Raw genomic sequence first — 24,711 nt, 5'->3', positions numbered from 1 at the left:
AACAAGGCTTTTTGAGAAAACTTCTCTAGCTGTAATCTGTGTATCAGCTGCCCAAGGAAAGGCAGTCACTCTTCACAACTGAATAAGTAAACAACATATTCTGAAGAATATAACAGCAAAAAAGTGAACTGAAGCGGAGAAAGGCCTATCAGGGAATTGTGCGTAACAGGACATCGTGTGCCTTGAGGAGCTGGACACCTGAGTCTAGTACAGTTCTAATACCCACGTGGGACAAATGTTCCCTGTAAATTCTGAAAGGGCAACAGAGCTAAGCCATCTGAAGAGAGCTTTGCTTTCTTTTTCACTGGATCATGAAACACAGATGTCTGGAAAAAGGACCTGTGGAAACAATTACCATGGATATGACAAAAAAATTGCTTTAGTGACTATTCAGCCCACATTTCTGTGATTAGATTTCTGTAACGCCCAATTGATTTTTAATGGAGGAGGACCCTGTACCCCTCCCAAAAAATAAACATGTTTTCGCAAGTCCTTCTTTAACTGGAAAAATACAACAGACATAAAACAAAGAGGATACCCATTTTTTCCATTATCAGGAAAACAGTAATAGATTATTTTTTTTGCTACGCTTTGTTATGACAACCGTAACAGCAGAAAGGTGAAACAGAAGTGATTTTTGAGTGATTCATTTGCATGAATTTAAAAATGAACTCCAGAATAATTATGTGAACCATAATTATGTGCTTGTCCTGTAGCTGGGCATTGTTAAAAAAAGCAAAGATTGATATAGATGCTCTCTGGTATGCAGAGGTCTAGGATGTTAGCAGGCAGGAGCAGGGCAAAAAGCAGGACCATAACTGCAGATTTTGGGTGAGCAGACTTCAATTTCTTCAGAAGTCTGTGTGGAAGAAAGAATCCATGGGAAAAGACCCTGAAGGGAAAAGCAGCCCATACATGATATTAAAAGATTAATTGCCTCCAAGCTCAAGGAGAGTCCATTCCAACAAGTAGGAAATCAAGCAACGGTTGCAGGAGGCCTGTGCAAAGAACTCCTAACCGAACTCAGACATAAAGTGTACTAGCGGTGAAAGCATGGAGAGGTGACTCAGGAGGAGTACAGAGCTGCTGCCTGGTTGACCGGAAGAGAGTTAAAAAAGCGAAGGCAAACCTGGAGCTGAATCTAGCCAGGCATGTTGAAAGGAAACATGGAAGGATTCTATTATACAAGTATATCATCAGCAAGAAGATGACTAGGGAAACCATGGACCTGCTGCTGAACGAAGCAGCGGAACTTGCGACAAATTACACTGAAAATGTGATGTACTTGATATTGTCTTTGCCTGTCTTGACAGGCAAGACTGGCCTTCAGGAATCCCAGATCTCTGCAACCAGAGGAAAATACAAGGAAGGGCAAGACAAACTTAACCTCACTGGAGGAGGATCAGGTCAGGGAAAACTTAAACAAGTTTGATACAAGTCCATGAGGGGCTGACAGGTTGCACCTATGAAAGCTAAGGGAGCTGGCTGCTCATCAGCTTGTTGTACACCAGGACCCCAGCGCTTATGATTCAAAGATCATAATCAAAGATAATTAAGGGACTTGAACATCTTCCATGTGATAAAAGGATGAGCACACTGGGACTTCAGGCTGGAGAAAAGAAGGTGTGGGGTGATCTGGTCAATGGGTATAAATACCCGGTGGGAGGGAATGAAGAAAATGGAGCCAGACTCTTCTCAACAGTGCCCGCTGGCAGGACAAAAGACAATGGGCACATATTAAAACTCAGGAAAATCAATCCAAACACATGAAAACATTTTTACTGTGATGGTGATCGAACGCTGGAGCAGGCTGCAAAGTAAAGTTGTGAAGTCTCATCCAGAGAATATTCAAAGGCTGACTGGATATAGTCCTGGGCAATCTGCAATATCTGACCCTGTTTGAGAGTTTGGCTAGGTGTCCCTTCCAACATCAACCACTCTGTAATAAAGTGAGGTATTCCCCAGAGACCATAATTTTATGACAACTGTGTGACAAATATGTGTGACAATTTTATAGAAATTGTTAATAGCTGAAGCTGCAACAGCACAGCTATTTTAATAGTTTGCCTAAAATCCTATGGTGTAAGAATAACCTTTAGACTTCACCACAGTATGCATGATGAAAATGTCTGTGAAGGCACTTAAATTTCTTAATTATCTTAACAAATAATTCCTGTACTTTTATTAATTTTCATCAATTTAAATAGCTATGATGAAAAATGACTGAATTGATGTTCTGAGCTCTTAACACAAAATGACATACCACATCATTCAGAAAATTTAACAGTAACTTTTCAGATAACTTTTCAGTAATTTAACAAGAGCCAGGGCACTCCCACTTAAGTGCACACTAAAGTGGTAAATATAAATTTAGTTGAAAGAGCATCACTTTAACATCCTTAATGTCTACACCACTAACAACAAATGTGCAATTGTAAAACGCACTGTTACTCTATAAAGCCAGAAAACTAAAATAAGCCATTCTAGACAGACTTGATATAGCTCTGCATGCCAGCGAAACATACTTCTAATAAAACAGGCTGCAGCATACATTTGTTCAATGTGCTCACATGCAACATGAAAGGCTGCTGTTTTACAACACTAGTTAACATCACTCAATTATCTGAGAGACCGCTATTTTTGGTGGTCAGAATTAACCCTTTCATTACATTCCATAGCAAGAACATTTTACTTCAAAATCTGAAGTCTAAGGTACATGTATTGTAACAGTATGTTGAACAGAAACCTACAAAACCTCTTGTTATATTCAGTAGTAGCCTTATGTAAGTAGTTGCCCTAAAAACAGATTTCATCCACTTATCATAAAAGGCAAAAAGGAAGAGATTATATCTTGGGACAGGAATCAAGTACAGCACTCAAAGATTATCAATGAGCACCAATAAGACTGCGTCAGTTTGTCAGTTTTAGAAATACATAATTTGCAAATTTTTGTGAAAGAACATAGAAATAAAAACATTTCATTCCATACCACTCAGCAGATTTTACAATATTCTAACTACAAATACTGCCTTCTGTATACTGCTTTTATCACATTTTAGATAGTACTTACCCTGCTCTCTTCTAGACTGTCAAAAGGACCCGGAGGATCATCCAGACAAAGAAATTCTCTCACTGCAAGGCTATACCAAAAAACAGAACTAATTACTTGGTGTAGAGAAAAGCAACAATACTTAAATATGATGATACAGGGGCATTATTTCTTTAAGGGACGCAAACATCTCTCCTCAAATTTGCTCCAAAGCATTTAAAATAATGTTAACAAACTATTAAGTCTCAGTTGTATGTGTTAACCAGGGACAGTACTTTAAATGTGACGTAAGAAGTTGCACAAATACACTTAGGAGATTTCAGACAGAGTAAATAAATTCAGAACATGATTATTCAAATATTCATAGAATTTGTTGCTATGTGACACCTGACAAGCAAGTTTATCACTTTGGTATGGAAAAATTTTGAAAAAGTCTCCTGATGAAAAAATAAATATTAAAAGATGGATGAAAAAGTATGCTGCTAAGTTCCTTCACAGATCCCTTCAGGAAATACCAGTGGAACTAAGCATGGGTACTGAAGCATGCTTATGTGTCTCCATTTTGCTAAGACCATAATACATCGACATACAGTATTTAATTTTCCTACGTACAGTATATAATACATCATACAAGAAGTGACAATGTTAATGTGCATGGATGTACTACACAATCTCTAAACACACATCTGAAATTAACGTATTCAACTTAAAATTGTGTACAATTCCATAGCAGTTGTCACTCCCTCTCCTCTGTGCATTGTTTTGCAAAGGCCAGAAGAAGGACGTGGTTTACTATACAGTATTTTGAGCATCTTGCTCATTCAATCTTCTGAATTTAGATTAATTTTCACAGAATTCTCCAGTATCTCAAATCATGTCCCTTCACCCAGATTTCTAAGACTTTTCTGCTGATGTGTTCATTCTTTTCCATATAACCTCCAATTAGACAACCGTATTCACAATTAATTAGCGAGGAGTAATGCACTCACTACCATGAATCTTTAAATCATCTCCTAGTGCAATGAACGCACAAAAAATGGAAGATGCGAGTCCAAATTAATTTCCCATCTCTTCCTCCCACCTAAGTCCTGTAGGAAGATGAGGGCAAAGGAAGCCATTTTCTGTCTTCCACTCATTCCCTGTATTTGAGGTAGGTGCAAAAGTACAAATACAAGAAAGGAAACTTTTATCCAGCTACTGTTTATCCAACAGCTTCAGGCAAGCAAAATGAGGAGAGAAATTTCTTCAGCTAACACTCATCATTGATTGTACCATCACTTTTAAAAGGCTTTGAAGCACATTTATCTAAAATACCTTGAACTTCAAAGTATGCTGTTAGATTTTTGTATGCCTGCTTTCAAAAGCTTATTTCACATGTGAAGACAAATGTGGTCTTCTTGGGCCAACAGTTGGTGAGAATTCTTGCCTTTGTACCCAGTTTCACCTCACCAGCCCCTAACACCAAGCTTAAAAAAATTCTCCTAAAATCATCATCATTCCTCTTCCCACATAATCTGTGACAAATCTAATAAAATCTTCCTTTTTCAACCCCTCTCCACCATTTTACATTAATCAATCCATAATTTGTCCAAGTCATGGCCTAAATCTATACTATTAAAACACCATCTCCCACATACTCAAATAATGAAAAAATTCTTGGTACTGAAGCCAAGATTATCACTTGATCAGCATAAAAAATGATAGATGGTAACAACTAATTAGTTGAAGTTGTTAGGAAATATAACCTCAAACCAAATTAGAATTTGTTCAGGCACGTAAAAGTACATTTATAAGGAGAAGAGCAGGCTGTTACTTTCCTCTCCAAGCAGTTTAATCTGTTTGAAGTGACCTTTTTCCAACATAATGCTCAAGTCCATTTTGTTAACGGTTGAATTGTTCTTTTCATAAAGATGCTGAATGAAGTCACATATGTCTAATGCGTAAGAATTCATTAAGTGTAAACACTTGTGCTCACTATTTTTCCTCAATATCTTCATCCTTATTCACATAGCTCAGTTCAAACATACTTTTAAAGTATTTTTCTATATTTTGGTAGTAGTTTTCTTCTGATAAGGGGTAACATTAAAATGACATAACATGCAGTAATGCTTATGAGTGAAAAAAGAAACATCCGGAAAAATAAATAGCAAAATCATCCAATCTGCATACAACATTACTTACATCAAGACAAACTCATTTATTTGTTTTCTCTACAGCTGCTGACAGAAAACAGTCTTTCTGTAGTTTTCAAAACTTCTTGAGACTGAAAGCTTTGGATTTATTATTTTACATGAGGAGGTCAAGAAACTTAAAGCCACAGCTCACTGAAAACATTGTTTATCTAAAATATGCACCTGAGGGCATAAACATTCATTCGCAGCCTAGCTGTACTCCGGAGTCTGCCTTGCCTCTGTTCTCCCGTCTATGCATTACATCTCTTTCATTCAAAAAATAGGATAAAATTCTGCCTTAAAAGTGTCACAGAAATGTCTTCTACATCATGTAACAGATTGCTTCCTATACTAGTTGACATCCTTCTCAAGAGAAGCAGCAAAGCCATCATATGTCAGCATTAAGAAGGGCAGCAAGGGGCAGTGCCACACGTGGGATTCCTGGCAAGACTCAAAACAACGGAGTTCCTGCCTTTAAAGCTGCTTCTGATACAGAGTGGAGGCAGAAGAGAGCTGCGTCATCTATATAAAGCCAGATGACACTTCTGTTTAGCAGTTTAAACTTCTTTCTCCCGCATTGTGGGTTATATACAACTTTCTTGAACACATTAAACTCTGTGGGTGGATTTCAATTTGATCTTTCACTGAATCTTCAATACAAGGCAAAATATGAGAAGAAATCCATAAAACACTCTTAAATTTAGTTACCTCTATGCTATCCTACATTTTATCTTTAAACTACTTTGTGAATCTATTTTTATTAAAAAACTAGTATACCAAATGAGGTCTTCTATCCCTGAAGAGCAGATTTCCCACTATCAATACGTCTCAATGACGATACAGTGCATAAGGAGAAACAAAAGACCTCTCTACAAAAAAAAAAAAAGCTCATTCTCTTTGGTGCAATCCAAGTAGTTTGATTATTTGCAAAACTGTAGAAATAAATGGTGAGCTCTTCAGGAGAATGCGGAGTCAGATGCTCACTACTGCTCATGTAAGCTGCAAATATTAACTTCCATTAACTGTAACTTCTGTTTACTGATAAATGAGCAAAAAAAATAAATCAGATGGATCAAGCTTCCTTAGTTTTAATCACTTCCTGAGGAATTCAGATCTTCTACAGATCCAAACGTTAGAACATAAGCTGTACCAACAAGTTATAAAGTTAGTTAAAAAAATGACATCTTCATGCAGAGCCTTACAGAGCCAAGATCAGAGTTCTCCTCCAAACTACATTTCAGTTAACTATCTGTTCATTAACCAAAATACAAACTGATCCCACAAACATTTAAATTCCCTTCTTTATCTGTTCAGCAATGCAGTCTAAAAGTTGTGTTTTGAGGTTTTTCTGCCTTAAATTATGACAAAAGTTTATTTCCTCCAATTTGGATGGACCATCATCAAAATGCAAAAAAACTAGCTGAATTAACAAACTAGCTGTAACACCGTGAAGCTTAAAGTTCTATGCAAGCAGACTAAAAGTCTATCCACCAGCTGACTAGTTGGTCTCTTGCAGCATAAGTGATATTTAGAGTAATTCCTTTTTGGGTTTTTTGCACACATATTATTGTGTAATTTAATAATCAGGAAGTTCTTAAACTTCTCAGCCACATATTTCACCTGTATGATCATGCTTAATAGCGATGACAGAGAAACTCACAGGTTGAACCCAGTTTCTTTCTGGAACCTTTCTGTCTCTGACATCTCACAACAAAGCTTCACAACACAGTGTGACGTACTGAGAGATGATTATGAATCATCCAAAACATTAACACTCTTTACTCACCTTCCCTATCCTCTGGATGATTTCATATGCCCTGTTTAGCCAGCCCTTTCCCAAGACGACAGACTAAAGAGAACAGAACTCTTCTGGCAGGGAAGTTTGTCTGTGGCTTCATCTGTTCTTGCTTGCCTTCTCTGTACTTCTAGCAGACCATCTTTTGAAACGGAATCTTGTGTTTTAACATGAGACTATGTGGAAGTGCAGTTCAGATCCCCACAGCAGTATTTTTTTTGAATTTCAAGTTCCTCTTCAACAATTTCAATGTAACTTTTTAACTATCGCTGAATACTGAACTGATTCAGAAAACTATCAATACCAATAGCTGTTTTCCAGGTTGTAAAAAACAAACGAGTTTAAGACTCTGTATGTATGTACTGTCATTTTGCACTTCATGACAAGCAAGTTAGTCACTCAGTGCCTCAGGATCCTTCTACAGTAGTTCACGATCTTATTGTTCACTCCTTTTTCCAGGTAACTTCCAGTACTCTGAACATCAGTGTTCAGATCTGTGACTTAGCATTCCATACATAATTCCTAAATTTCCAAAATTCTTTTCCCCTCGCCTTTCCACTATTTTAAATCATCTCCCTCATAACTTCTTGAAAGTAAACTTCTATCTGCAAACATCACCGTTGCTTTCCCAAGTATTATTTTTATTTACCTGCTTACCATTTCAGGTTTTTTATTACAAGCAGTACCAAAAAATACTGATTGCTAGTTCCCAGACTCAGTCAAACGCATTATAAAAATGTGCCAAATGTATTAAGAGTTATTCTACTATACAGTAAAGTAGATATGAGCATTATATGGTCTCATACCACAGCTCAGCAATTCTACATTTTAGTAGCTTTAAAATTCTTGAGGGAATGCTGTTTGCTCTAGAGAACTTCTTACTCTGCTTTTAATGACGCTGCAGATGAAGACAGTTCCTCAGATGCATTCCTCAAAAAATCTCTGGTCAGCACCCTCGCAACTTTATTTCTGCTGTTGGAAAAGGTTTCTAGAAGAAACTGCTCTGCCTGAAGCAACTTGCTTACTAAAATTCTCTTTTGACCTATATTAAAATGATTTTACATTTCATTTGCTAGAATTACGTTCTACTCCTCTCCCAGCTTTGAAACAATCTTCCACTTTGTAAGCAAAAAGATACTGTTCTAAGAGGCTTCTAAACTTTACTGCTTAAGTATATTACGTTTTTTAGATAACTCTTGAGCCTTTTTTGATTTATTGTTTACATTTACTTATATAAAGCACTCTATAAAGGTACTTACACTACTATCATGTCATGCAAGTTAAAAACCTCTAGTTTGAGACACATTTTAAGAACTTACCATATAGAATAGGTACTTTCCATTATGAAACTTAATTTAATTAATTAATTTAATTTAATTAATTAATTTAATCTCAATATGAATTAACAATATACCAATTCCGCATTCAGCACACAGAAGTACTGCTTTATGAGTAAACACAGAATTAGTATTAATGATTAAAGCTTTTAGTTAGTAGTTGATGATGTACAATTCAAATACTGCAACTTCCCTTTTTGGCTTAAGGTGGGATTAAGTAACAGGACACTAAGTAATTCATACAATGACCAAATGCACAACATGAACATTCATTAAATCCCTTACTATGTTGCTCAAAGATACACTGCTAGAGAATAGAAGCTTTGAACACAAAAAGAATCCCAACCCACAAGCAAAGTTTAATCACGTACCAGTTAGCAATATCTTTGTGAGCTACTAGGTTCTGGAGAAATGCTTGTAGTCCCAATTGTCGATCTTCCAAGAAGTCAGGATTGTAATTATCCTTGAACCATCGCTTTGGTGGAAGGGCCAACCGAAAACCCGGAAACATATCTTTTAGCTGAAATTAAAATCAAAGGCAAATGAAGAAAACCAAGAAAAAAAAGTCCTGATGAAATACTGAGTTTGACATAGGCACCGACTTTACTCTGTATTACAGGATTGTTCCATCTACTGTTAAATTTAAGCAGAAGGTAAATCTCAACCATTATTATAATCCGAATTACATCAAGAACTTTGGGCACAGTTCTGTTACTTTCTGTGTTGCGCTTTGCAATCAAATGACCTCTCAAATTTCCTGTATAAAAACAGGAATGGAAAGTTTTGCTTTGTTATTTAATGTTTCTAAGTCTGCTATTTAATGCCTTTGAGTCAGCAAATATAAGAAAATCATATGTAAATAAACACTGTCAGATGAGTAAGCATTTCAATGGTGTTTTTTCTAAAGCACCTCCGGGATAATAAATTTAAGTACTATATAAATAAAACATATGAAACTCCATCACAGACTTACAACTGTCTGTTTCTGGCAAGGCTAGCAGAATTGATTACAACACAGGCATGAGATACTTCTAGTAAAGAGTGGCTCCTTGTGCACCCAGAATATTAAAACTCCAATATGCATGGATGTGTCTCAAACCCTAGTGCTAACATGCAAAACTATTTTTGAGTTACTTAAATAGTAATGGAGTGTACTCAATGTCAAAAATACCTAGAATTTTTCTTTAATTCAGAAAAGAAACATGCAAGTGAATGGAAGCATAAAATTATATAACGATAGACCTGTCAAAGGATGCCAAGTTATTATTTTTCTAATACGCATGAAGATAAAAAACATTAATGCTTTCACAAAAAAAAAATTTCAGATGCCTTTTCTTAGATAGGATGCTTGATGGAAAAATCTCAAAAAGCATTTAAAACCAACAGGAAAAAGCAAACAGGTTTTACAAAATCTAAAGTTTCTCCAACTGCCACAAGAACTGTTTAATCTTTTTCTGAAAATAGGGTCCAGATAGCTTTTGTCAGGGATGTACTGCATAAATGTCATATATTCGTATGAATGTTCCAGTGAGAGATTCCAGAATCTGTCCTGAAAAAAGTTTATTTAGCTGCTCTTTGTGGACTCTTTGAAAATGCTAATGGACAGCTCTTTCAGCAGACTGTTTTTAAAAAATAAAACAGGTACTATATTTCACCTATAATATCTCTACACAGTTTAATGGAACCTTGCTTATGCAAGTACCATTTCAAAGCACAGGAAAGGTGTGTTTTTAACATCACAAGCACTCTATATGTAAATAGCCCATGATAAGTACTACTTTCTTATTCATACAAAATGGTTTATTGTCATATCTTTGCTCTTTGTTTCTGTTTAATTATTTAAGAATGTTTTCCTCTTCCCTTACTGAATTTCATATTTATATTAGAGTCCTCTTGACATTTTGAAGTTTATCTTTGGTCATCTAAAGTTCCTTCATCTCTTACCAAGTTATCATCAATACTGTATATGTAAGTATCCCCCATGCTCCATAACCTCAAGTTAATAAAATACTGAATAGAACTAAAACTAGAAGATAACAAAATGAGTTCCTGTGATAATTGTAGAGAGCGCCACAGATATTCATTGCTGGGAAAGCTTTTCAACCACACGGATTTCTGCTTAATGGTAATTCCACTTGCCTGTTTATGTAGATCATGTAACTTAGTTCTAAGGGAAGAGTATGCCTACTCACAGAGTACTCCTTTTGCGGATGAAGGGAGTATGAGAAAGCTAGCTGCTGTCAGTAGACTAATTTTCAACAGCACAGTCCTGGGACACTCTTTCTTGAGCACTCCTCAGACACAGCAGGAAAAACTGTGGGTCAGACAAGTTGTGCTAGCTGTGATTGCTTACTTGGATCCAGCACCTTTTTTGGATACCTCTCCCTGGAACATCAAGTGATAGATAATGCATATCGCATGAGGCACGGTCTCAGGGAGAAATAGATAATATATTGGTTCTTAAGACTGGCCATTTCATTATTTGTTCAACATCTGTACCAGCAAAGTAATAAACTTTACAAAGGTTTTTTCCCACCATTTTTTGGGGGACAGAAGAGTATCTTCACATACTTCTCCAATCCACTAAGTGTTAACAAACAAAATCCAAGCACCTATCCAAATCTCTGATATTTTATCCTTTGCTCTTAACTCCTCAAATTCTGTCATGTTCCAACATTCACCAAGATTAATTTCTTGTTAATAACAAGAGACAGTATTTCAGTCTTTACTGTACCATTCACTATTTGCTTCTCATAGTTGGGTCTCAAGCAATGGATCTGTTAATTATTGCCTCCTGCCCTTATTTCTATCTCTACGGATTTACAGAACTTCAGCTATTGCTCTTAGCATCCTGCAACAGCTCATCTTGCACCTCAGCATTTCTGCCTGTACTACTTTCCTTGTACCGACTTCTATTTGTATTTTTTTTTAATTACTTATGACTTCGAGATCACTATGTGGTTTCTTATGTGCCCATACTGGCAATATCTAATCCTTCCTTTACAATGGATTACTTTGTCATCATCTTCCATTTCTCTTCTTTCAGTAGGTATGGAGTTTTCCTAATCTTTTCATTGCCTGGAAAATAAGACTGATTTGACACTCAAAGAACTTATTGCTTGCACTGTCCAAGTCTTAACCTGCTGCTGCACTTACGTGTTTCGTTCATAAAAGAAGAGTCCATGGTTTCGAGCTTTTTTACTCCCATTCATTTCTATTCTATTAGCTGTTCCTTACTGAAAATATTTCAAACTAGTGGAGGTACAAAACACTTTCTAGGATCCTACTTGCTACCTATTCTGCCTTTTCTGTTTCCTTTGAGAGATCAAGGCTTACTAGCTGCTTCTATCAGTTAGCCGTGCTGCATTCATTCATCCATCCAGTCCTTATATTATCTATGCACGTCCCCATTGTGACACTGTCACTATTCTCATATCTTCTCCATCTTTAGCCATTGCCAAAGTCCAACTCTCAGTTCAGTTTGGACTTGAGTATGCGTCTGACACATACAAAACATATTGCTCTTTTGTCTTTACCTGGCCTTCCTGAACAGCCATTCCCTCCGCCGTTAACACTTCAAACTGATTCACAGTGATCGATTATTCTATTTGGCTGGCATTTAATGCCAAGTTTCTAATACAATTTTAGAGAATGGTTAATTAGCCATCAAATTCAAGAAGGATGGTAAGGAAAAGGATTTAAGACAGCATATCTCTCTTTTTCATATTGGATTTCTAGGAGACGGGGTGTAGAAAATCCTGGAAGTATACATGCAGGCAAGTTCATGTCTATATTTGTCATTAGAGATCAAGGAATTCCAAGTGTTGAACTGCGCTTTTTGAATCACTGATCTGTGCATACAACCACTGACTTCTGTAAGAGATCATGCTTTTTACAATGCAGAAATGACAGCTCCAGGAGCTGAAATGTACCATAACTCAAACTTCTAGAGAATTACAGAATTGCAACAAAATAAAAGCCTAGATGTACGATGTTTATATGTTTCACTGAAAGATGAAAAATCTTCAGTGACACAAGGGAAATAAAGTTCCTCTAAGCAGACAATAACATGCTAATATCATATGCTATAATGCTAACATCATGCTAGAAGCCAAACGTATTTGTGAAAGATTTGACTGTAAAGACTAAGGACTTCAATTGTAAAATCTAAATACCTATTCTAAAACAAATGCTTGTGGCATTTTAATTTTTCGAACTACTGATAGCCACAACTACAAGTTTATGGATGTAAGCAAGTTCTTGGCCTATATTTGACATAGCTGACCAAAACACAAACTGTGTCAAGTGTGTTACATTTCCAATGAAAGATTAGAGTGGACAGTAGGACAAAGAAAAGTGTAATTCTGTTTTTCTACTTTTATGCTTCTATAGAAATAATGGTAAATGGGATAGCCAAACACTATTTACCAATTCAGAAACTCTGTGCTTTTTAGACAAATATTTTTTTGCTTTCACCCATTCTAAAAATATTAAGTTCCTGACCCAGAACGCCTATTTACCTGGCGTCTGTCTTCAGCTTTAAAGATCTGATACAATATTCCACAAAACTTCAACGATGCTGAAGAAAACTGAAGACTGCCCAATATATAAAAAACTTCTTGTGTTTGTGAAACTTCAACTTTATCATGAAAAAAGCAAGAGTTTGCTGCACTGTAAAGCACTGAGTAATTATTGGATCATTCCTGCAAAAGAATACACACTCCTAATTCTACTGCCATGCAGGGGATACAAATATTGAAGAATTTCCTTCATGACATAGGTTAGGAATAAACGTAAGTATGAAGCACAGTAAGCTTCAGATGAAGAAATATCTTCTTTACATTAGCTGTAGTTATCTGACATATCTTCAAAAAAAATGAGGAATCCTACGTTTTTCACTCATTTACATAATGTTTTATCTGCAGTAAAAAAAAAGCAAGAAAAGAAAAAAGTGGCAAAAACATGAGACAAAGAAAGAGACATGAAAGAAGAGTAAGTCAAGTTAGCAGATAATTTATCAGTGTATAACACTCACCTTGTCATTAAGCCTGGAGAAGTCAGTGTACCTTCTGAAAACCACCCAACTTTCCTCAGGACTTCTTTTTACTAATATTTTGTATACCTACGTGGAAAAACAGAACATCAGAAAAACATGCAGAACTTCAAGCTGCATTGGCTAGAAGGCTGATATTATCCTTTAGTTCCTAATGAAACACAACTCATGAATAAAAAAGTCCTTCATTGGATTTTTCTTTAACTTAGTTATTAGTACAAACTGTATAGCTTCATTTCAGAATTTAAGGAAGATTTTGTATAATTCCTAAATTTAACTATTTTCTGTATGTAAGAAAGTTTACGAAACTGTATCCAGATTTATCCCCCAGGAAAAAAAACAAGCCTCTGCTATCAAACAGGGAAGTGAAATATGATTAAGTGATCTAATTTATCCTTTGCTGAATTATTTTACTTAATCTTTGAGATCAATCTCATTTTAAGATTACTAATAAGCAGTTACTGAGTGTTATTTTGCTTGAGGTGTCTCATCTGACTTCGTTCACAAGGAAAGGCGATGCTGTATAAACACAACATCCTGCTTTGGTTCCGTTTGTCTTTCCAGGCAGAGTGTTATTTCCCTAGATAACTGCATCAGAATGATTATGCTAGCACTACAGAACTGAAATAATAGACCCTTTGAATCAGATTTAGCCACGTGACAGCATAGCAGTATCATTATCCTACTTGAAATCAAATGGATAAATAGAACAGTAATGATAATAAAAACCCAAACAACTACCTTTTAGGAAGACTGCGTTAAGCTAGTTGAGTATCAATCTAACAACACACAACTTCAACTAGAAAATACTAAATAGTGTCTAGGAAAGGAAGGTTCTCATGTCACAACCTTACTTTCTCCAATGCAAGGAAAAAGGCTCTGCAATTGTACTGGGTTAGCTTTCCCAGTCTAGGTGTTCTCTAGTCAAAAATAATAAAATACAAGGAAAAAAAAAATTTTGGAATCACATATACTTACTGGCATTTAAATAAATTTTATTTAAAACATTTTCTAATCTGTTACACAGTAAAATCTTTTCCAATATTTCATGTTTGCACAACAGGTTGTCTTAGCCTATATATGTATTTCTCCTGTTGCAGTTTCACTACGTGGTAACTGCAGTGCTAGCCAGGTATGTACATGTATAAGATTACAGAATAAAAAAAACTGATAAAAACAATGTATTAAGTTACAGATAGTTACACAAACTACACAACTATGGTGTAAATTAAAAGCTGGTTTTTGGCAGGTATTTATCTATTTTTTCAAAACAGAAACTCCTGTGGAGTTGTACTGTGGAAGTTGTACTGTGATAGTGGCAATATTTCTGTGACCAATATAAACTATTAGTTTTTAAAATTCATGCTGCAAGACATACCTGTGAAGCCAGCATTAAAGTGCAATTCTTCTGTCTTGCATATTCTGTGTAACTGTTTGTCCAAATGTTTTATCTTTCTTGGCATACCAAAAGTATAAGCAGAGTTTTATTTCACAAAAAGTTTCATAAAGCAAAACTGCTACATAAAATCGTGAAGATTCTTTGCTAGTACACAGCAAAGCGGAACGAACAGCTTTGGAATACGCTTGTTGATTTACTTGCTGATCAGCATTCTAGTCTACTCTTTTATTCTACTAAAATTCACATGTGAAAAACAAATAGGTAGTCTGACCGTCATTTTGAGTGGTTTCCAAGTAAATATTACACAACTTTAAAAATCTTCACAATATATGGTCTTGCGGATTGCAATCACCTTGTGAGTACTGGCCAAAATAAAATATAATATGGTCAACCTGGAAGAAAAAATCTTTGATCTTCTTGCCAAAGTTGAAAAAGAGTGGGGTTTTCCCTTTATTCTTTTTAGGGTTTATTATAAACAAGAAAAAAAACAGATTACAAAACCAACTGTCAATTTCTTCACACAAGGTTTTATGAAAAAACTACAAATGCATCAACAAATTCAAGTAATTTCAGTCAATCCTGAATTGACTTATTCCACAAATACAAAATATTCAATGAAAATATGCCAATATTTAGCAAGAGTCTCTGTCTGATTCAGTATCTCATTACCATTTCTTACAAAAAAAGAGTGCTAATTGAACATTCCAGATCTGCCAACTCATTTGTGGCCAGTTGCTTACAGAGACATTTTTCAGCCTAGTCTTTTTCTCCTATAAGCTTCAGCAGCTACATACTGCAGCATGCACTAATATTTAGCTCTTGATGTTAGTACATCACTCGGATTAAGTAATTCAGATTGGTATTTTTGGCAACGATGAGATGCTAACAAGCAGTAAAAGACTTCAGCAATTGAGTCTCCTCTGTTTTAAGATGATTTTAATTTAAATTTACACTGTCATCCATCTCATTGATTTTGCACTGCAGAAGCAACCAAAACTTCTAGGGCTAATTACTTGCTGGTTTTAATGCACAACAGCAAGCTTATTTTCAACACACAACTAAAAACAATCAGTTAATTATGTGCTTTCAGAAACAAAAACAGCAACAGAAGCAAATTCAGGAAGAGCAAAAATGCAACCAAGCATTTTAATGACCAAGAAAGTTTCATTCGTACTGTAACCTAGTCTTCCACCTACAATGACAACTTTGACTCCTTATTTTAAACACAGTTACAGAACATCTTACACACACATTGGAACATGCCTTGGCGTATTTTCAGACTCACCTATGTCAATACGGCTATATCAATAATTGTTTTACAATAGTTTTGAAGATATTATTTAAAAGGAATCTTTTAATTTACATGTAAAAAAATGCTGGCACTTCTCTTAGGCTACCATGCATGAAGATGAACTGAAAAACTTATGACGAGGTATCATTCTCAATTAAAAAGCAACAATATTTATTTTTTTTCAAAAAAACTTGATGGTTTTACTAGTAATTTGAACTGTCTTAAGGATATCAGCTTTCACACTTTACTAATGTAAAGGAAAGAAGGAAAAAAAACTGTATGCTATTTCCACATTCTTACCTACCGTGATTAATGTTGCTCTCCTGAAGTACCATAATTAATGAATAATTAGTAACAAGCAACTTCAATTCAGCAATGCCTGTGGGACTGATGACCTCAAAGAAATATAACAACCACATCCACAAAAACAAATTCACAAATACCTTAATATCTTTATAGCATGTAAAAAAAAATTCTATTGCCAGCTACAATACATTCTGAGAAAAATCAATACAAATTGGTTAAGCCAGTGTTCTGCCATGAGATATGTGTATGTGACATCTCACTCCGATGTTTTCAGAAGACTTCCTCTTATTAGAAACTAAACCTAGCAATTTAAGAAACCGTAAATAAACATTTGCACTTTAATTCAAATGTTGTATGTTACTAACAACTGTAAAAGGCAATCAGGGTGTTTTACCATTAATTTCCAATAAAAGACTACATTTTATTTAAGATGTTTTAACTATTCAGAACTTCCAGAAGTTCAGTTTCACAAAAAATTAAAAAACTTTGCAAGGAATTAAGCAGAAATTGATAGCTGAAGTAGAGTGAATCCCTTCTATTCCAGGCACACAAATGCACGAATGAATTCTGTGTCTCAGTTTTCCCACCTGTAGAATGGGAATGGTATTTTCCTGTCAGAAGGCAGTACTTTGAAGCTAAACTGGTATTTGTAAACTACTCCAACATCCCTGAACTGCAAGATTAATTACTGAAAGAGGATACAAAGTACATTCAATCCTTATAGTTCAGGATGAACTATACCATCCCCAAAACTTACAGTGAATTTTGCCCTTTCCTCCATCACCTCATAACCCAGTATAGTAGGCGTGGATGGTCGATCTTCCCAGCTCCTGGAATCTGTATTCTGCTCTATTTCTTCTACGGGCTGAGTACAGTATTCTATGGATGTGTCCATACCTGTAAATCTAGTCCTAACAAGTGGACTACTACACACAGATGACGTAGAATCAATCTGGTCAGGCACGCTCATCTTTTTAAAACTACCAATTGTAGAGTCCTCCAGCTGTCCTTTAGAGGAGCTGGAACTTGTTGAGATGCTCCCGAAAGAAGATCTTCTTTGGTTTCTGTTTGTAAAGCTGGATGATGTACTTCCAATAGGAATAGGAACAGGAACGTATGGTGTTGCCATTCTTCATGAAAAAGAACTCAGGTTTTGGTCCAGAAATTTAAGATTCATTCACTGTATAAGCCATATTTTCTCCTCTTTTCAAAATCAGTACCTGCAGTGAAGGACAAAAAGAAATCAACATTGAAGTAATTTTTAAGTGAAAGCAGCACTAAGGTAACACTTTGGAAGAATCTATATCAGCATTGAGATGGTACACAGCAGTACTGATTGTTAAACATTTTCAAAAGGAATATGGCTTCATATAAAATGCTGTTTTCAAATTACATTTCTGCAACTTGACAAATAGCTTTACAGCTATCTGTCTTTTCTGGATATTAAAATAAAAAGGATAGAAAGTTAAAGTAAGATTACAAAAGAGAAATCTTTGTCCTTTATGATTTAAATGCTATTTTGTTTTATTGAAAGAGTTAATTTTAGGCATAGTTTAAGAAGTCGGTGTAGTTTTAGTGACTGCTTAGTAAAACAGTACAAAAGCTTTTCTTAGAATTGCTTCTGTTAGATTTCTGGAGCAGACTACATAAGTCAAATAGCCAAACAATAACACACATTACATGGATCAAAAGGCAACACTAAGCAGCTTAGGTGAAAAACTATTTGCATATATTACATTCATTTGCATATATTACATATTTCCTGAAGTATGAGGAATCTGTTTTCAAAGCAAAACATTTTTTCAGAACAACTCTGTTGCGTGTAATGCCACGATCATTTGTAACAATGTTAACTGGCCACATTTTCTGTAGCTTGAATTGAAGCAATTACATTTTACAAGCCTGCACATCAAAGCAGCCTAGTAATAGCAGCTAGTTTTCCATTCCAGAGGATCAAAATGTAAAAAACAAGTTCAGGAAAAAAAAAATAAAAATAAAGGATTTGGTATCTTTCCTTCAAGAACACCATTTCAAGCTAAAATTTATCTTTTGTGTAGATGCAGATACATTTTGGCAGTCTCAAACTGGCAAAGAAGCACCATCTCCTCATTTTAAACAAAATACTCAAATAAGAGCCCTTACAACACTCATATCAGATGCCACCTCTTTGGATTCATACGATTAGTCACCACCCATTTCACCCAAGATAATATTATACCAATCAGCCACAAGGCTACAGACGGCTGCAAAATGGGAAACCATCAACCTGATTCACGTCATATATAATCAATCACCTACTGGAGCAGAACCCAAATGAGTTTCCTAATTGCTAGGGTAAAGTGATGTTTTCATTCTCTTGCTCTAAATAAATTTTAGAGAACATGAGTTACGAAATAAATATGAAACGAACCAGAATCAACAAGAAAGACTGAAAAATGCTTTTTCCTTGAGTGAAGGAAATAAACCAAACTTCCTCATCCTTTTGGCTACACCTAGGGAAATCTTCACAGGTCAGACAGCTCAGGGAACTTGATCATAAAGAACAATTTCAAATTGGCTGTGTCTCCTTGCGAGCATCTCTGCTTTCCTGTGGAATGGGCCTGGATATTCGGCAGCATGCAAGGGAGCAGAAATGTCAGCAACAAACTCATGCTGATTGACTTTGCTTGTCAGGTGCAGGATTTGGACTATCCAGCAGCTTCTATTGCAGCACAGTCATGTGACTGGCTGTGTGCCTTAACTCCACGTCTCAGACAGCTGACCTGCTTCAGCCTCATTACATTTGAAAGAAGCAAGTCACACCTGTCTTGGAGACAGTTTCCTATAGCTAGATTAAGATTTAAATCCCCTTTTCCATCTGTAGCTGAATAAGTGAATGATTTGTGCCCCAAACAATAAACTCTGTGATAAATACTTTTAATATAGACAGAAATATCAAGACATGAAGTATGCTCTGACAGATTTTCTGGTAGCAATATTACAGTCTGTACAATATTCTGAACAAGGAATTCCTTTTTCACTTGCCACTTCTCTTCCCTGCTACCAGCATTAAGAAATTGCGAGCATCTCCTTAAAAAATGCCCCAACCTGCCGTGTTCCTGGGATGTGTGATTAAATAGCTATGAACAGAAGAACCCAATTGAGTCCAGGCTGCAACAAAGCAAAGGATCTGTGAATAAAAAAAGGTGATTTACTGTTACACGATTTTATAAATCTGAACTAGGAAAGGAAAATATGCCTACACCTCAGGAAAACCAGTATAGTTCACACAGGAGAAAAAAAGAAACATTTTCACCAGTTGTGGTATTTATGAACAAAGCCTTTTCTAGAAGAACTTATTTCTTTAATGTGAAGTGGCAGTCAAGAACTTACATACTTACTACTACTACTCTTAAATGTGTGTTTTACTGAAAGACTGTACCGATACTGGCAAGCAGCGCAGCTTAACACGAACAGACCTGTACGGCCAAGCACTTGGCGTTAAGAATCCATCACCTACACTATGCAAGCTTAACAGCTTTCAGTCTGACTGTCTATAATTTGGTACCATTGAACACTTATGAGCAGCTGGACTCCATTAAGTCTGCTCCCAGGGTGCATTTTCTGGCTTAGTTTCTCTTTTGTGCACTGCAAGACCAGCCCAAGTTGGTAGCCACTGCATATTAAACTGTGATGACCACAATATTTGCTTCTGAAGGACATTCTTTACTCAAACTAACATGGTAAACACATACATAAATAAATAAAAGGGGCTGACTATGAGAAACCCGCTGATTCCCAAAACTCAGAAGAGTATTCTTTGAGTAATAAAAGCATCAGGTCAAGTGAGCAAAGGGCACACCATGTCATTTAATCTATTTTGTCAGGAAAGCAGAAAAACATACATACAAAGATACTACATCTGAACTTACCAGACTCCAATAAAAAAATACATGTGTAAGTCCATCTTAAACTATAAAAGTACCTAAATTTCCAAGTACGTAAAATATTTAGATCCTATGAATCGCAATAGGGCTTAAAATAGCACCATTTTGCACTTCATGGAAGTTAAACATTAGCAAAAGAACACAGTGCTCAAATGGGTATCACAACCTTATGACTGCAGCCTTTCCTATGAATACAGAAAACAATTAATGCAAAAAAGGAACAGAAAATCATCTGATAAAACACTTTTGACAAATCACATTGCTCCTTGTTTATGTCAGTCACATGTCACTGTAGTGAACCAACAGAATCCTTGCACCACACCAACTTCCAGAACAAACAGATTGCTCACAACGCCCAAGAGATAATCCAACCACTAAACTGTCTTGTACGGATACTTACTTTACTTTCTGTAAGAAATTTATTTCCTGTTCAGAATTTGTATGTGGTTCAGACTGATTCCCAACTGTAAGTTAAAAATGAAATAAAAAGAAGGGAACATTTCCTGGAAGTACTGAACTGCTAGATCTGAAATCTGAAACAGGATAGAGTCCCCAAGAACCCTCCTATCATCACATGCTACAAACCAGCATGAGAGCAGCTTACTCTGCTGGGTGCTGAAAACAGCCACCTCCCTTTTTGCGGGTGAAGCAACAGGCTATAATAAAACCACTTTAAAAGGGTTTGCCTCTGGCTTGCAGCTATCGCAATGCCAAACCCTTTTAAGCTAATGGCTTGTATGTTCATTCAGAAACATATAAGCCATGCAATTCAAGGATAATAGATTAGAAACAAAACAATCCTTATTTAACAGTTCTAATTGGATTTAGAAGACTTTCAGCTATGCAACACTATTTGCGATCCGGTTACATACATCAAGGCTCTGTTTGGACAGGGCAGTCAGGCTGACCTCTGTTTAGGAATTAAATACTACCATGGAAAGCCAGCTGAAAAACCAGTTGGAACATCTGGAGAGACAACCTGCTGAGTTAGGTTTTATAAAGTTCTTTAAAAATAATCATTTTGTCTGGCTCTCAATCAAATAACTTTGTGAAATAAGGAGGAATTTCTTCACTATGAGGGTGGTGAGGCACTGGTCCAGGTTGCCCAGGGAAGCTGTGGATGCCCCATCCCTGGAGGTGTACAAGGCCAGGCTGGATGGGGCTTTCAGTAGCCTGCTCACAGAACCGTAGAATGCTTAGGGTTGGAAGGGACCTTAAAGATCATCTAGTTCCAACCCCTCTGCTGTGGGCAGGGACATCCCACTAGATCAGGCTGCCCAAGGCCCTATCCAACCCGCCTTGAACACCTCCAGGGATGGGGCATTCACAACTTCATTTGGCTACCTGTTCCAGTGTCTCACCACTCTCACGGTGAAGAAATTCTTCCTAATGTCCTGTGTAAATCTGCCCCTCTCGAGTTTATACCCGTTCCCCATCATCCCACCATCAGAAGCCTTTATGAATAGCCCCCCTCCAGCTTTCCTGCAGGCCCACTTCAGGTACTGGAAGGTCGCTATGAGATCTCCTGTGAGCCTTCTCTTCTCCAGGCTAAACAACCCCAACTCTCTCAGCTTGTCCTCATAGCAGAGGTGCTCCAGCCCCCGATCATCTTTATAGCCCTCCTCTGGACCCGTTTCAACAGCTCCAATATCCTTCTTACGTTGAGGATCCCAGAACTGGACACAGTATCCCAGATGAGGTCTCACAAGAGAGGAATAGAGGAATGGTCTGGTGGGAGGTGTCCCTGCCCATAGCAGGGTGGTTGAAACTGGAGGATCTTTAAGGCCCCTTCCAACCCAAACCATTCTACGACTCTATGATATCTCACCAGTTTACGAACTCAAAATGCTTATTTATTATCTACCGCACCTCGCGCACACAGAGGCTGGCAATTCCCGCCCCAACGACTGTTAACAAAAATAGGAACAAGCGAAGGCAACTCCTTCTCAAACTGCGCCGCAGGACGCGTTCACACCGCCTACCTCCGCTGTTCGGCTCCCAAAGAGGCCAACACCAGGCAGTCCTCGCGCTTACCGGCCGAGCCCTGACGGCGGTGAGTCGGCTCCCGGCCCGTGGCCGCGCTCCGGCAGCCACACGGCCTGTGGAGCGCTTCCTGGCCGCGCCCGGGGACGGGGGGGTCCCGCCCCCCCCCAGCGCCACCCGCGGCCCCGGGAGCCCCCGCCGCCCCGTCCCTCACCTGCTGCCGCCCCGCCCCCGCGCGGAGAGGGGGTGGGAGGGGAGCTGCTGCGCGTGGCGGGAGAGGAGGAGGAAGGGCGGGGCAGGGCACGCCTGTAACGTGCGGCCCCGCCCCAAGGGCAAAGCCGCCGGGCATGCCGGGTGTGGTAGTTCCTGGGAGGCGCGGGGCATCCTGGGAGTTGTAGTTCCTCGGGGGCCGTGGAGGCTCGTTTGTGTCTTAAAGTAATAGAAGCTTTTAGCTGAAGTAACTGTTTATCTGTTTATTGAGTCGTTGGACTCGATGATCTAAGAGGTCTATCCCAACCTAGCGATTCTATGATTCTATGATTCTATCTCTCTCCTCTATTTTAATTTGGAGGTTAGAACTAGAAAATCTTTAAGGTCCCTTCCAACCCAAACTATTCTATGATTCTATGATAATTATCTCTATTCCTCTCTTGTGAGAACTCACCTGGAGTATTGTGTCCAGTTCTGGAATCCTCAACATAAGAAGGATATGGAGCTGTTGGGACGGGTCCAGAGGAGGGCTACAAGGATGATCAGAGGGCTGGAGCACCTCCGATACGAGGACAGGCTGAGAGAGCTGGGGTTGTTCAGCCTGGAGAAGGCTCACAAGAGATCTCATAGTGACCTCCCAGTACCTGAAAGGGCTATAGGAAAGCTGAGGAGGGACTATTTGCGAAGGCTGCTTGTGATAGGACTGGGGGCAATGGGTATAAATTGGAGAGGGGCAGATTTAGACTGGACATAAGGAAGAATTTCTTCACCATGATAGTGGTGAGGCACAGACTGCCCAGGGAAGTTGTGGAAGCCCCATCCCTGGAGGTGTTCAAGGCGGGTTGGATGGGGCCTTGGGCAGCCTGATCTAGTGGGAGGTGTCCCTGCCCATGGCAGGGGGGTTGAACGGGACAATCTTTAAGATAAGAAAGGAAGTAGGGGCGCCACGTTGCTGTGCTAGTAGAAAAGGACTATTTTTTTACAAGTTTGGTTTCCAACACCAAATATATAGAAGATTAATTGGGACTAAGGTAAAGCATGAAAGTTAGACAGAATGTCCCTATGACAGTGTGTTTTCTTTCAGACAGCATTTTTCCAGACACTGTTCATTCTTTTGGGATGATAAAGTCTTGTGTGAACTGCGATCTGTTCTGAGCAGACACATCTTCTTCTGTAATCACCTTTGTTTCCCGTCTCTCCCCATCTCAAATGCAAGGTCAGGCAGAGAGCTGCTCCAAATGAGCAAGAGTTTTGACTGTAGCGAAGTTTCATCATAACGTTAAAATTAGTCCTTGGAAAATAATAGAATATGTGTAAGATTTCTGGGAAATTTTATACATATTCATTTAAGTGGGAAATACATTCTGTAACAGCTTTTGTCTCGTTGCACATTATTGATGGGGATCACTCCCTTGTGTTGCCCAGGCCTGATAAAGGACGCTTATTTTCTAAAACACCAAAACAAGTCTTGGAGAGTTTTATTTTTCAGTGTCACTGGGTGTGGGAACACCAGGAACTATGTCAAGTGTGGGGTGGTAACATGGTGTCATATACCACCACCACAGAGCTCTGCTGTAGCACCAGGTGTTTTCATGTGGCAGCATAGGAAGTGTAGCAGTGAAGTGCCATGTTAAATTTCACAGGTAAGAGTGATCAGTGAATTTGCTCTGTGCATGTGGAGAGAGGGAATCGTTGTTCTTTAGTGGTGGATATAAAACGGTGTCTTGCTGTCTCATAGTGGCCTGTTTATGTAAATGTAATTTACATAATTTATGTAAATTATGTACATTGGAGAAAATGAAAACAGCACAGTTTGGGTTAAAGCGTACACTTCCTAAACATACACTTTCTTTATATATTTCGTATTCTTTGTACATCAGGTAAAAATGTGATATCTAGAACATCTGAGAAAGTCCTTCTGTTGAGTTTTCATCTGGAAGTTACCATATGCCTGGGTTTCTGAGATTGCCTCTTCCCAGCTTTGGATCTTTTTATCTGGAAGGTACTTAAGAACTCTGGGATTTTAGGGTGCCAGGAGCCTGCTTGAACAATAGCTGTTACTGCTGCTCAACATCTGCCTTATGTTTATGGGTCTGGAAGCTGTTAGAAGCTTCCTGAACACGCTGCACCTCTTGTTCAAATGCTGCACAACTGATCTGCTTGTTTATAATAAATTTGATACATTCTGCAG

At 37.7% G+C, this 24,711-nt stretch overlaps 1 protein-coding gene and 1 long non-coding RNA gene across 6 annotated transcripts in view; one reads left to right on the top strand and one right to left on the bottom strand.

The window, feature by feature from the left end:
• Positions 1–22,633, bottom strand: part of SNX16 (sorting nexin 16) — a 30,061-nt gene extending 7,428 nt beyond the window's left edge. Inside the window, exons 1-5 of one of the 5 annotated variants that reach the window (XM_054059327.1) lie at positions 22,525–22,633; positions 17,159–17,621; positions 13,388–13,474; positions 8,724–8,872; positions 3,071–3,140 (exon numbers count right to left, since the gene is read on the bottom strand). In XM_054059327.1, coding sequence (XP_053915302.1) covers positions 3,071–3,140; positions 8,724–8,872; positions 13,388–13,474; positions 17,159–17,530 — 678 coding nt within the window. In that variant the 5' untranslated portion in view covers positions 17,531–17,621; positions 22,525–22,633. The other 4 variants (XM_054059326.1, XM_054059330.1, XM_054059328.1 and 1 more) reach the window with 4 other exon arrangements.
• The window catches only part of LOC128851318 (uncharacterized), a 104,811-nt gene continuing 102,393 nt past the window's right edge, over positions 22,294–24,711 (top strand). The window contains exon 1 of the long non-coding RNA XR_008448656.1: positions 22,294–22,380. This is a non-coding gene — a long non-coding RNA (uncharacterized LOC128851318). The remainder of the gene's footprint in view (positions 22,381–24,711) is intronic.

The sequence above is a fragment of the Cuculus canorus genome, chromosome 2 (genome assembly GCF_017976375.1).
Source record: "Cuculus canorus isolate bCucCan1 chromosome 2, bCucCan1.pri, whole genome shotgun sequence".
Taxonomy (NCBI): domain Eukaryota; kingdom Metazoa; phylum Chordata; class Aves; order Cuculiformes; family Cuculidae; genus Cuculus; species Cuculus canorus.
The sequence above is the reverse complement of the archived record's forward strand: the minus strand, read 5'-3'. Positions and strand labels throughout refer to the sequence as shown.